The sequence below is a fragment of the Gossypium hirsutum genome, chromosome D13 (assembly GCF_007990345.1).
Source record: "Gossypium hirsutum isolate 1008001.06 chromosome D13, Gossypium_hirsutum_v2.1, whole genome shotgun sequence".
Taxonomy (NCBI): domain Eukaryota; kingdom Viridiplantae; phylum Streptophyta; class Magnoliopsida; order Malvales; family Malvaceae; genus Gossypium; species Gossypium hirsutum.
In genome coordinates, this window is record NC_053449.1 from 51,845,060 (window position 1) to 51,859,226 (window position 14,167).

The window sequence follows — 14,167 nt, forward strand, 5'->3', positions numbered from 1 at the left end:
TTCATCATAACCAATCAAAACGTAGCGTCGATATTTAAAAGGAAAATTTATGTGTGAAATTTAAATAAATCAAACGATTAAATAATTTTTGCAATAATTGAAACAATTTGATCAAATTCAAAATTTTAAATTTTTATCAACTTAGATGTTGGATTGCATGTATACTGGAGAAGGATGAATGGAAATTTAAACCTAATTTAAATTTATATTAATATTAACTTTTTTTATAATGACAATTCAGGTCAATATGATTGTTTTATTTATTATTCATTTAATTATGTTTTAATAATTTATTTTTTTTATTATGTATTAAATTTCTTTAATTGTATTTAGCTTTCTTTTGGATTTAACACTCTCGAATCATCTTATAAGTTACATTTTTTATTTTATTTTATTTTCATTACTTAGTAAAATTTTCATTTTCATTTAATTTCTTACCCTTACAATCTCGTTTTTAATTTTGTTAGATGTTTCTTTTTTTATATAATATATATTCATCTATTGTTATAATACTTTTCCTATAAAATATTAAAAATCATAAAAAATATAAAAAATCAGAAAAACATTATCAAAATATATAAAAATATATTTAAAAATATATGAAAATTGGTATAAACTTATAAACATATAATAAATTATGAAATTAATAAAACATAATTAAAATATTTAAAATTCTATAAAAATGTATTAAAATTATATAAAAATATAAAAAAATATTAAAATTGGTATAAGCTTATTAAAATTAGAAAAAAAATAAAAAAAACTTGAACCGGACCGGATTAGTTGGTTGGACCGATTTGACCGAAACCAACAAGGGTATCGGCTTGGAGAAAGCCATTAGATTGGTTAAATTGGGAACTGGACAATTGATCCAATTTCATTTTAATATTTTATTTCATTGAACTGGACAGATAAGTTGAGATGGCAAACCAATGGCCTAATTAGTTCGACCACCAATCCGGTTTTGAAAACTTCAGTTCAAATATTTCATTCTGACATATGTTAATAGTTGGATAATGAAATTTTGGTTTGATAAAAATATTAAAAAATAAAAAAAAAATTGGTTCAACCACCCAGTTCCCAAGTCAACCAATCTAATGGCTTTCTCTGAGTCGGTACCTTTGTCGATTTTGGGCTAACCAATCCAATTCAAGTTTTTATGATTTTTTACTTATTTTTATAAGTTTATACCAATTTTAATATTTTTTTATAATTTTAAGAATTCTAATAATTTTTAAATTTTAAATATTTTAATTAAGTTTTATTAATTTTATAATTTATTAGATTTTTATAATATTTATATGTTTTTGTAATTTTTTTATAATTTTAATAAGTTTACGTCAATTTTAATATTTCTTTTCTATTTTTAATATTTTTATGGAAAAATATTAGATTAAATCAGAAGCTAAGAACTTAATTGATTAATTTAATTAATAGATTAAGGTGAAAATTTTTTAGGAACTTAATTGAGTTTTATTTTTACATTTTCTTAACAACTTTTTAGACATATAACATATAATCTTAAATTATTACACACAACCAATGCAAGAAAATACAGAATATACGTGATTATGAGCCTGAAACATTGTCTAGTTATACCTATAGATTATGCAGTCCTTATTAAAAAGAGACATCAAATATGTACGAGCTTTCTTCTTTTATTTTGGTGATAAAAATATGTATGAGTTTCAATCTCAATATCTATAACCATTCTGTATAAACATTTGGCCATTTGGAACACCATGATCCAACGTGGTACATGCATACATACAAGTCGTTGGTAATTTCAGGTCACTTTTCTTGGATTTATGAGACATAGGTTTTGAATGATCAATTCACAACTCTGGTATCAGGTTTTAAGTTCGATCATCAGAAAGGATGACAAGGTTTATATATGGATTACATGCTTCCATTACATTAAAATATAAACACAAATACATCAAAGAGACAACCTCTTCTACACATCATTCTTAATGGCAGAACTATATCCACTTTGATTATCATAGTACTTTGACCACAGCATCACCCCGCCATACTTTGCCGAACCTTTGATGGCCGGAAGTACTTGTGAAGTAAGATCTGACACTGGGATAAAGCCGCTACCAGCTGCTTCGGGTGATGCAGGAAGTCCTAAGAAAATTAAGGTTGCATTAACATCTGTAGTCCATTGCTTCCATGCATCTTCCAGGTTCTTAATATCGCCTTCCGTGTATTGGCATTGAGGGTTGTTGTAAAATTGTACCTAAACATAGTCAAAAAGGTCAGTTTTAAGGGCATCCCCAATCCAAGCATCAGGGAATGAACACTGAGGGGCTGCTGTCAAGTATACTTTCTTACCATTTTTGCTATACCTTGAAAGGTACCTTGCAAGATCACCCCAATGTTGGTTCGTTCCACCTTCGATATCAAAATCGATTCCGTCCAAGGCCGCATCACCAAAAGGACGGGACGCAGATTGTCCCCCCAAGAAATTGTTCCACAAATATGTCGCGACCTGTCGAGCATCCTTTGATGAGGTGAGGTAATAGCTTCCTGCTCCTCCTCCAAGTGAAAGCATTACTTTAATCCCTTTTGCTTGGCATGATTTGATGTCGGAGCTTAAACCAGTGCATCCATTGGTATAAGGATCACAATGACCAGCAAGGTTGATCATTGGAGTCTGGCCATTGCCGAATGTCGGAAGGAATGCTATGTTCACAAAGTCGTAGTTGCCTGTTGCGCAAGTCTCAGCCAATGTGCCCTCGTTTCCATTCTGACCCCAGTAGATTGCGATGCCACCGGCATCAATACTCGAAAGTAGCATCATCAAAAGCACTGAGCCAATCAGTGTCAGTGAGATAGCAGATTTAATAGACATCTTTTTTTCTTTGAATGATCTCCAAGTGTTTGATGAATTGTTTTCGGTGCATAAAGTGTTCATAGAACCATCTCTTTTGTAGCTGATAATTGACATAAACAGATGCCTACTTCCAACAATGCATGGATAAATTAGATGGATGTAGATTAACGCAGATGATAATTCATCAGAAATTAAATGAAGGTTCAAAATCTTTGAATGACTGCTGAAATATGCATGACATGATTTGGTTTTTAGGTATTATTTTGCTATTTTGGTAGTTTATGATTGTTTGTTTCCATGAAATGGTTGTTTGTGATGAGTGATGGATCCATTTGAATTAATCTCTAGTGTATGACTGCTGTTTTGGTGAGTTTATAGAAGGAAAGTTTCATATATTAAAAAGATTTTAAATAATTATTTTAAAAATAAATTTTTAGAATTTTTAATCTTTTTTAAAAATATTAGTTGAGATGGAATTTTTCCACATCAGTATGATATTCATCCAAATGATCTGTCATCCAACGTGAAACTCGACCAAATTAACAGAAGGTCTAAATTTTGTTGAGAAATTAATTTGATTTTTTAATTTTTTATTGAGAGTTTTTTACACATAAGTCAATAAATTATATTATTTAATAGTATTTTATTTTTTATTTTTTAAATTTAATACAAAATTATATATTTTAATATTTTTAATGTGATATATTTATGTGTTTAAAATAAATATAATTTTTATACGTTAATTTTAAATATGTATTTTCTAAATAAATAATTTCTTAATATAAGTTATTAGGGTCCGGAGTCAGGGCTTTACTACACTTGTTTCCTCTACTGCTGTTTCAAGGTATGACTTTAGATCTATGAATTTTGAAAGGACAATAACATATCCCTTATTGTGCATCATCCTCACTACAATTTTGATTATATAAATACAGAATGCCCTCAATATTTTGGGGTGAATTTCTGAAAAATGTCGTTTTTTTTAAATTATTGGATTAGGATAATTTTTGAAAAAATTATTGAACTAGGCCGAAATAACGAAAAAGCTTTCAGTTAAAAATGTTTTTAATGGATTTATAGAAAAATGCTTCCAATTGGATGCGTTTTCTACCACATCAGCTGAAATGCTTCCAGCTGGAAGCATTTTCTACAACGGTTACCTCACCCCAACGTCTATTTAAATTGCCGTTGATCCCCCACTAATGGCCTAATATATATATATATCTATATCTATATCTATATATATATCAACCCCAATTTCCTTTTTATTTTTTTAATTCAATCTCAACTATCTCTCTTTCACATTCTCAAATCTCTTTCAAATTTCTCTCAATTTCTTATTAATTTCTCACTCAATTTTTATTCCTCTCTCAACTCTTTTTTTTATATTAAAATTGTATTAAGGTTTTTCTAAATTATTTATTCTATTATAATTTATTTCGTATTTTTCGAAATTAATAACAAAAAAATCTCTAATTCATTTAGATAACAAGCACATTTCAATCAATCAATTGTAAATAGTAAAAAAAATTTATACTATTTAATTTAATTTAATTTAATTTAAATATTTCTTGTTATAATAAAATTTAATATTTTGTATTATATATATAGTATGAAGATAGGATTTTGGAGACATATATTCATAATCTACCCGCTCTTTCATCATACTTAATTGAACCATACTTGAGAGATACGAGATTTTTGCACATGGCCCGTATGGGTAGGGGGTGTAAATTGGACCCCACACTTGTAAGCACATTGGTGGAAAGGTGGAGGCTCTAGACGGATACATTTCATCTTCCATGCGGCGAGTGTACTATCACACTCGAGGACATGTAGTTATAGTTTGGGTTACCAATGGATGAACCAGTAGTGACTGGTTTAGTTGTTGCAACTGATTGGAGAGATGTATGCGAGCAAATTTTAGGGAGGGTTTCGGAAACGATTTATGGAGCTCGGATAGATATGAATTGGTTGAAAAGAAATTTTAGTGGGCTCTATGTGGAGTCGAGTGAAGTCCAAAGAGAACAACACTCTCGGGCGTACATCCTTATGATAATCGGGGATCTCCTAATACCCGATAAATCATGAAATCTTATTCATTTAAGGTGGTTGATAAAACTCCTAGACTTTAGAGAAGCGGGTGAACTCAGTTGGGGGTCAGACGTGTTGGCGACGTTGCACCGGGAGATATGTCGAGCGATGGAACCACAAAAAATTAAAATCGATGGATGCATGCTACTATTGCAATCATAGGCGTGGTACTGAAAACCATTTTTACGTCCTCGAGCGAACCACCCTTATACATTCTCATTCGTAAAAAGGTAAAATTCGTTAGATAATATATTTATGGGTTAAATGTAAAATTGGTACCCGAACTTGTCCACTTTTCCCAGATTAGTACCTATGATTTTTTTTTGTCTTAGATTAGTACCCAAACTTTTTTTCCTTCCACTAGTTTGGCACCTGAGACTAATGCCGTTACTTTTTTGCTGACGTGGCATCACTGACTAATTGCATACCGCCGCGTGGACTGCTATTTGCAGCTTTTTTTTCTTTTCTTATTTCTTTTCTTATCTTTCATCGTTCTTCAATTTTCTTCTTCTGGTGGGCTTTTCGACCTACAACATCGTCTTAAAAATCAACCAAAAAAGAGGGTTTAGCTTGCCACCCTCTTTTTGGTTGATTTTTCGTATCATGTCATTGTTGCTCTAGAGATTTACACTACCATTGATTTTTCTCCGATCTACTGTTTAATCGATTAGTCTTCTTTATTACTCTGTTTGATTTTGATTGTTCCAAAAGAGGAAACAAATCTTTAGTTCAAAAAGAAATGGAAGCGATTGAAGAGTTGTCACGACTTTCAGATTCCTTGAGGCAAGTGATGGCGTTGCTTGCTGACGAAGATGTTGATGAAAACTCTTCTACTTTCCTCAACATTGTTGGTCTAAAAAATGTTGTATGTTGTTCATATGCTAAGTAGAATTTTGATTCATGACTTTTTGAAGCTTTTAATTTACTTTATTAGAAAAAAGGTGTGATAAGATCTAAAAAAAATTCAAAAGGAAACTCCAAATCCATTATTATAATCTTGTGTATATATATTATTTTTGATAATATCAATGATCGTATTCTCTCTTCTGAACTTTGTCTAGTTTCTCTAACATTTTCCTGCTTGAAAAGGTGATTGTCTGTCACAAAAATTGTGAGAACACAAAGGTAAAACAGAGCCCATAGTATCCAAACCCAAATAATAATAAACAAAAATGGGGGTTAAAAGGGAAAACCCCAGTTTTGAAAATTCAACGTTATAAACAAAAATGGGGGTTAAAGGGAAAACCCAAGTTGAAGAAGACAAGAAATGGGAGATGAAGAGGCACGCTCAGAAAAAAGAAAAAGAAAAATAAGAAAAGAAAAGAAAAGAATAATGAAAAAGAATAAGAGGGAAAATAAAAAAGAAAAAGAAAAATAAGAGAAGAAAAGAATAATGAAAAATAAGATTCCACATGGCAGCATGCGTCTGGTTACCGCAGCCACGTTAGTAAAGAAGGTAACAGTGTTAGCCTCAGGTACCAAACTAGTAGACGAAAAAAAAGTTCAGGTACCAATCTGGGACAAAAAAATCATAGGTACCAATCTAGGGGAAGTGGACAAATACGGGGTACCAATTTTATATTTAACCTTATATTTACCATAATAAAATTATTTAAAATTTAATTTATTGCATTAACATATTATTTCAATAGGTGGAACCATGGGCCGAGTTACGTGGGACTACTAGAAGAGCTTCAAGGTATACGACTTCTGTTAAATCAACGATTGAAATAGGAGGTATGTATTTTTTAAATTTGAATTATATAATATTAATGCAATTGATTTAAAAATTAATAGTGTATATAACTAAATTTTTTATTATTTTAATATAGTTTGAATGGATGACATACTCCAATCTGAGAATTAAAGAATGCATCTCGTCCGAATTCTTGGTGAATCCCAACATCTAGCACATGAAGGTGCCATTGGTAATGTACGCTACGATGGAGATGCACGAATCAGATATAATTATGCGGCAATTTGGGTTTAGGTAAACAATTTTGTCGACACCCCAATCAATCGAAGATCTGCACCATATCGATTTGCAAGGGAGAACAGATGAAAATTTGCCTACATTTCACGCGGAATATATCAACCTTTGGAACAATAGGTATGAATTTTTACCTACTCACGAGGCCATTATCTTTCCATAATTAGCCTGCTATCCGGAGTACATGCCGTGATTTAGACACCATGACAAGTCATATCTATTAGTGGAAGATGCGAGGGGTAGGCAATGTCATACGAGGAGGCCACGACGGGCACTTAGGCATCCAAGGTTTGGAGCAGCTACCGAGATAGGTCTATCATTTACACCAACGCAAGAACTGACACCGATTGCTGCACCACCCCCATCAATATGACTTGACTTATTCTTATGCTTTCACTAACCCCGTCATTTTTACATAAGCACTACATCTTGCACCACATTTGTCTGTTTCTATATCGATGCTAGGTTTTATTTTTGGACCACCACCTCCGTCCCAAATATATTACACATCGATGCCATCGACATTTCAGACGATGGCGATTTCGACAATTACGTATAGGTCGTCTATATTTGAGGCACTGACCAAAAGTCTAATTGTTCTGCCATTGGTTATAGGACACAATATAGTTATACGCCTACATCGATGGTGTTGCAAACACCTCCAGGGTCATTGTTCTACTAAGGTGGATCATCTTCGCAACCACTTGTTCCTAGAATAAAGGATACACTACGGCAATCGAGGAGCACTCCACAATCAACCACGGATAAAGGCAAAGAAGATGAGAGGTCGAGACCACAACCTGTACCCGAGTGTAGACATAACAATGAAGACGATAAGGCTGATATATAACTTAAACCAAGAAGAAATTTGGCTTGCAACCGACGACCACCCCGTTGTGGCACATATTCTAATCTAGGATATGAATGAGTTATTTTATTTTTTGTACTTCTCATGTAAATTTTAATTGTTTAGCTAAGTTATAGTCGATAAGGTTGTACCGATATTGGATATGAAATATTTTAAAATAAATATCGTTTTTGCATCAAAATTGGTTGTCGTTGTAATTTTATGTTATTAAATCAAGTTTGCATGAGAAAAATAGAACAAAGTTGTATATTGTATTATTTTCTATAGTATAATAAAAACGCGTGTTTACAAATTACAAAAAATTTGAATATGAATGAAAAAAATCAACAAATAGATTTCAGTTAAAAAATTAATAAATCGATTAATGAGGTGTTGTCCTTATATTATCTCTTTGGTGTGGACATGACAACATTGTATGCCTTGGGTCCTACACCACATGTATAACCTCAGTTGATTTGTCTTCTGTCAAATATTCATTTTGTTGCGTATCCGAGTAGATGTTGGTTGACTTTTTGGTTTGTGAAACAATGATCTATTGGGTAACAACTTGAATAGAATGCTCGATACCGGCGGCCACATACTTTCATCTGGGACTGGTGGGAATATGTTTTGCCACACGTTATTCATGTGTTTTAGTTTGTACATGTCATCTACAAAGCTCATATGATCCAAACATACATTGCTACATGTTGCAATTGTATGAGTGCATAGAAAATGAAGTGCGTTAAATCTTCCATAGTCGCAGGTCTGTTGTCTCGGGTGTACATGGTACGCTCCCCCAACAATACCTTGGTCGGGTCTGTCAAACTCCGTAACCCGAAATAATAGGTTTTCGCGCAAGTGACACACTGGATGCATAGAGTTCGCCCATGCTATAGCCTTCCTAATTTTTTTCATAAAATATTCGTTCTAAACGTGGCCACCCTTCATCTGTCCAACATATTTTTCTGCTTGCTTCAGAAAAACTTCAGCCAAATAGAAATATGTTTCTTTGACACTCGAGGTTATCGACAAATGACGCGTTCCCTTCAATATGGAATTGATTTATTACATCAAATTTGCCATCATGTGCCCATATCATACCCCTGCCATACGATTGTGTCCACTGATCGAAGGGAATGTTAGAGTGGTACCTCGCCTCGGTACTGTTAATGAACCATAAGTTTTCCAACATTTTATAGAAATGGTAGTTGAAGAGCTCGTATAGTTTATCCATAATGCCCAACATCTGTTGACCAGTTAAATATCAAACAATTGAAGTGGTGAATACATAACCATGTTGATCACTTATGTGTGCTGAGCATCATAATCGTATTGTCCATGGTAGTTCGCAGAAACATGTTTTAAACAATACCAATGGTGTGTGCGATTCCAAAGGCTTCCCTGCCGTTCAATTATGGCCAGTATTCCAGGTCTTCTATTGGATATGACACATTTATCAGGTTGGGGGCAAACATGCCTCCTCAATTAGACAAGAAGAAATCTCAAGCGCCTACTGACTCACCCGACGTTATTGCAAAGGTCATTGACAGGATTTTCCAATTGTCATCCTGTGTCATAACCAACAACAATCGGTGCGTATATCTCTCGTACATAATGATATCGTTGATTTGTACTAGTGGCTTACAATACTGGAATGCCTATCAACATTGCTTGAAAGTTCAAAAGAAATGATGGAAAACTCGACATCCATGGAGCAACCGATCGTTATAGTACGCATGTATTGTTTCCAGATTGGTTACGCAACCTGGAACATACTTCTCCAGTACTTGCGGTACAACGATGTGTAATCGAACTGGATACAAATATTTGTAATTTAAATCGACACAACAATCTCGGGACTCGCTTTCACTATAGGTAGTATTATGTTCACGACAACCTCCGAGTCCAATTTCGGATGATCTCGTGAAATACCTGCAACAATACAAGTACTTTAAAATTAGGAATTTAACACCTCAAATATAAGACAGCCTTGATACAATACCCGCGAAAACACACGTATGTGGAGCGATATATTTCTTTATGGTTCAAAACCTTATTTTTTTTAACAGAAGCCATGATTTTCCATGCACAATTTTTGTCTCGCATTACACATTTCGTCTCGAACTTGTCAAATCAGGATTTAACAACGTAGAAGTTTACCACATTCTTGATGTTGTATCACTTTACTGTAGCGACAAAACCATCTTTAAAGGAAAATCATTCTCCACTTCTAAATCACTCAAATCAAACAAAGAACTCGCATGGCCTGGTCTTTTGTGTGGGAGTTTTGCAAACTCCAATCAATCTTCTGTTGATAGGTCCACATTATGCATGTAGGTCAGAGGTGAGTATAACCTAAATTGTAGATCTTCTTTGGCATATTCGTCCTAACCTTCACCGTCTGAACCTCCATCTTCTAGTTCTGTTGGAACTGGCTTTGGTTAAAAAAAATACAATTTTCGAACCAGCAGCCCCGAGCTCTTAGATTGGATTGACATCAGATTCAATGCCCTCTTCATTCTCAATCCCACTAGTATCTCTAGGGTTGGATGTCCCCTCTCTGATGGATGTCACAGGGAGTACATCATCCTTTCTTGTATAGTTGTCGAAACAACCAAAATCACTTGTTGATTGCCAACTACTAGAACTTGATGTTATTCCCTTGTAAGTGTTCCCAACATTGAACATCGACTGACCGAAGTTCAAATCAAAACCACTAACTGAGTGTCGTGCCGGGGTCCAGTATTCTGTGTTACCACTAAACCTCGACTGTTGGACGTTCTGTCTATCGCGGTTGAAATCTACGGTTGAAACTAAATAGTGTCTTCCTATTGATGATTCCGAGATATCATAATGAGAACTTTCTAACAAAGCCTTGAACCCACCGCACAATTGTGTTATTAGACTCTTAGTTTGTTCTTCTGTTCCAACCTCTCGAACTGGAACATATGTCGACCTCCGAGCGCATTCATTTGTGTTTATAAACTCTATATATAACTCGAGTATTAGTGATCCACTAACAATATATGTCTGCAACATCGCCTCCATCTCCCTTGCTCATTCGATATCGAAATCGTCATATTTGACGAGGTTGACCGAAGCACAAAATCGATATTTCAATGACGATACTCTCATCTAGTTGGATTTGACGATTTTTCGCCTAATTCTTCCACGCAACTCTGACAACTGTATGTTCAAGTTAAAAGCCAACCGCGCTGTGTTCTCCTATAGAAAAATGACTTCATTCTCGGTGTCACGGACTTCACTATTTTAATAAATAATAGCATTAATCTGTCCACTTATTTTCAACGAAATAACCTGTTCCACATGTTCGAAACAAAAACATTATGCAGAAAAATAGTGTTGTAATTATATATGAACAACAAAAATCGATCATTACTTGATGCAATTGCGTGGTTGCTCCAAATTATGCCTTATGAACTTCCTCTTCTTCTGATTCTTCTTGCGATTTTGTTTGCTTGAAATTGCCTTATGCCACTCAATGTTGAAGGCCATCCTTTTATAGAGCTAGGGTGAGTGACAATTGATTCAAAAAAATTTTCTCGGGTGAATGAGAAGTTTTCATGCGTTGAATTTGTTAGAGGAAAAAACGCTCCACATAGGACGCGTTTTCAATGCATTTTCTGAAAAATGCACTAAAAACACATCTTACGTGGAACGTTTTTCCTCAACCACTTTCAACTCCTACAATTTCTCACTCACCAAACAGATATCCCAAGATTTCCAGGATAATATTTTCTGAAGAAATTTGATCGACCTCAACCTCCCATAAAAAAACTGCACTGAAAGTTCGAAAAAAATTGCATTGAAAAATCTGATCGACCTCGACCTCCCCTAAAAAAATATGATGAAAACTCAGTTGCATTTGAAAATAAAAAAAAAAACTAAGAGTTAATAGAATTGAGTAATTCGAGTTTCAATTTTGAATCGAATTAAATTTTACAATTTGAATATACGGTTGTTGTAAATATTGAATTAAATAATTATTAACTTTACATCTCAAAAAATTATAAAAAAAATTAAAGAATATATAAAAAACTTAAAAAATATAAAAAAACCCTAAATCACTAAAACCTACAAAACTCTAACCCTAACCATGCTTTAACAAAAACCCAAACTATAGCCTTAAAACTGGACCAAAAGGAAAACATTTTCAACTGGAAATGTTTTCCTGTAAACCCACTTAAAACGCTTCCAATTGAAAGTATTTTCGGTTTAATAACATAATTTTTCTAAAAATCGGTCTAATTCAATATTTTTTTAAAAAAGTAGGCATTTTCAAGATTCATAAACCCCCCCCCAAAAAAAAGGTCTTGGAACTTAAACTAAACTACAAGCTGTGTTTCAAGTAGAGGTGCTCATGGGCCGGGCAGCCCGGCCTGGTCCGACGGCCCACTTGAAATATGGGCTTGGGAAAAAAACGAGGCCTGTTTAGAAAACGGGTCGGGCCTCGGGCACCATTTTTTTGGCCCTGACCTGGCCCGGCCCGGCCCGGCCCGAATATAATAAATAAATTTATTTTTTTATTTTTAAATTTTAAAACATTTTTAAAATACTTTTTTTATTTTTTAATTTTAAAATTTTTTAAAATACTTTTTTTTATTTTTTAATTTTAAAATATTTTTAAAATACTTTTTTTTTATTTTTTTATTTTTAAAATAAATTTTTGGTGTTTATTAAAAAAATAGGCCGGACGGGGCCGAGCTCGGGCTTATGATTTTTTTTCCGGACCGAGCCTGAACAAAATTTCATACTCATATTTTGGGCCGGACCGTTAGGCCCGGACAAGATTTTTTTTGAATCCGGCCCAAACCCAGCCCGGCCCGACCCATGAGCACCTTTAGTTTCAAGAAAGGATGTACCGAAAAACAGAACACCCAATCTTTTAAGCCGTTAATGAACAGTTTAAGTATGTTTAAGATCAAAACACAAACTAAAGCAGAACAGAGTGGCATGAAAATGAAAAATCGGATCCAACCACTTCTAAAACTGTGACCTTTTGTAGAATTTGGATTAGCATCTCTTACCATTACCAGCACAAGGAAAATAATAGACACGGTTTAAGCCTTAAGTTTTAACCAGAACAAAAATGAAGAAATAACTTAGTAAAATACTAGTACTAAAAATACATAGCATTTTTTTTTTCTTTTTTTCTTATGAAGTTTTATCGCCATAATCAAAATCCTTAAAACTTGTCCTTGTACTTGCCACCATCATCGTCGTCGTCGTCGTCGTCGTCATCCTCGTCATCCTCATCATCTACAAACTCGCCTTCAAAATCATCATCAAACTCATCATCATCATCAAACTCGTTATCCATATCATCATCGTCCTGCACCACGCCCTTCCCACGGACGTCGAAAACGAGACCATCCATCCCATGACTAACACTTTTCCCCACCAGGCTCTGCCCTCTCGAAGACTCGAAAACAGAACCCATTTCAGGGAAATTAAAAATGGGCATTTGGGCATGTACCTTTTGGTTAGAAACTAACAATGATCCAACAACCTGATGATCTTTGGCTACGTTGTTGAGATTTGCAGTAACATTGGACCGACCATTGATTTGGCCACGTAGGATCTGGGGTAAGGACTTGCTGTTTTTCAGCAGATTTCTTCTAACAGCAGCTGCTGTTGTTGCCATTGATGCAAAATTTGGAGGCTTTCGATAGATGAAAATGGAAAATTGATGTTGTGAGATTTTGACCCTGGGTTTTGTAGGGAGGCTCAGGGTTTAGGGTTTTTTTAGAAGAAATGGGTTACTGACACGTGGCTATATGAGTTGCTCGTAGAAGAATTCCAGAAATTTTCAGCTATATCTATTAAAGGCAATTAAAATAAAAAAAAACCTTTCTTTTAGGTTTTAGCCCAGTTTCATGGAATTTATTTTGGGCCTTTGGCCTTTTTCTTGGAAATTTCACAAATTGTTTTTATTTTTGCATAACAATATTTACATTAATACAAGTTTCTTTTTCCAACAATATTCACAAAGCATAATATCAATTTTCAATAAATGAAAAAATAAAAAAATTATAATTTGAATTATAAATTATATTTTAATAAATAAAATAAAAATATTATCATTTATATTCTAAATTACAAGTTACTTTTGAAACTCGAGTCAAATAAAAAAAATCAGATTAGGTAAAAACAATTGAACCGACCCAATGTAACCTGTAAATAGATTTATTTTCCAAAAAAAATAAAAATAAAAAAATCTTATATATAAGTCATGATATTAAAGTTGTTCAGCTGATTTCTAGTTTGAACTCACTCAAGTATTCTTTCGGGCAAATTACACATAAAAACCCTTTTTTTCAATATTTACCGAAATAGGCCCGGTAAATAATTATTTACCGGAATGAGCCCTTTC

The 14,167-nt window shown here is 33.6% G+C and overlaps 1 protein-coding gene and 1 pseudogene across 1 annotated transcript; both read right to left on the reverse strand.

The window, feature by feature from the left end:
- Window positions 1–1,957: 1,957 nt before the first annotated feature.
- LOC121225122 (hevamine-A-like) lies at window positions 1,958–2,857 on the reverse strand (annotated as a pseudogene).
- Window positions 2,858–12,979: 10,122 nt separating this feature from the next.
- On the reverse strand, window positions 12,980–13,438 carry LOC121224983 (nonsense-mediated mRNA decay protein 2). Its single transcript, XM_041108642.1, has one exon. It carries the CDS (start codon window positions 13,436–13,438, stop codon window positions 12,980–12,982), a length of 459 nt encoding a protein of 152 aa, XP_040964576.1.
- Window positions 13,439–14,167: the final 729 nt, after the last annotated feature.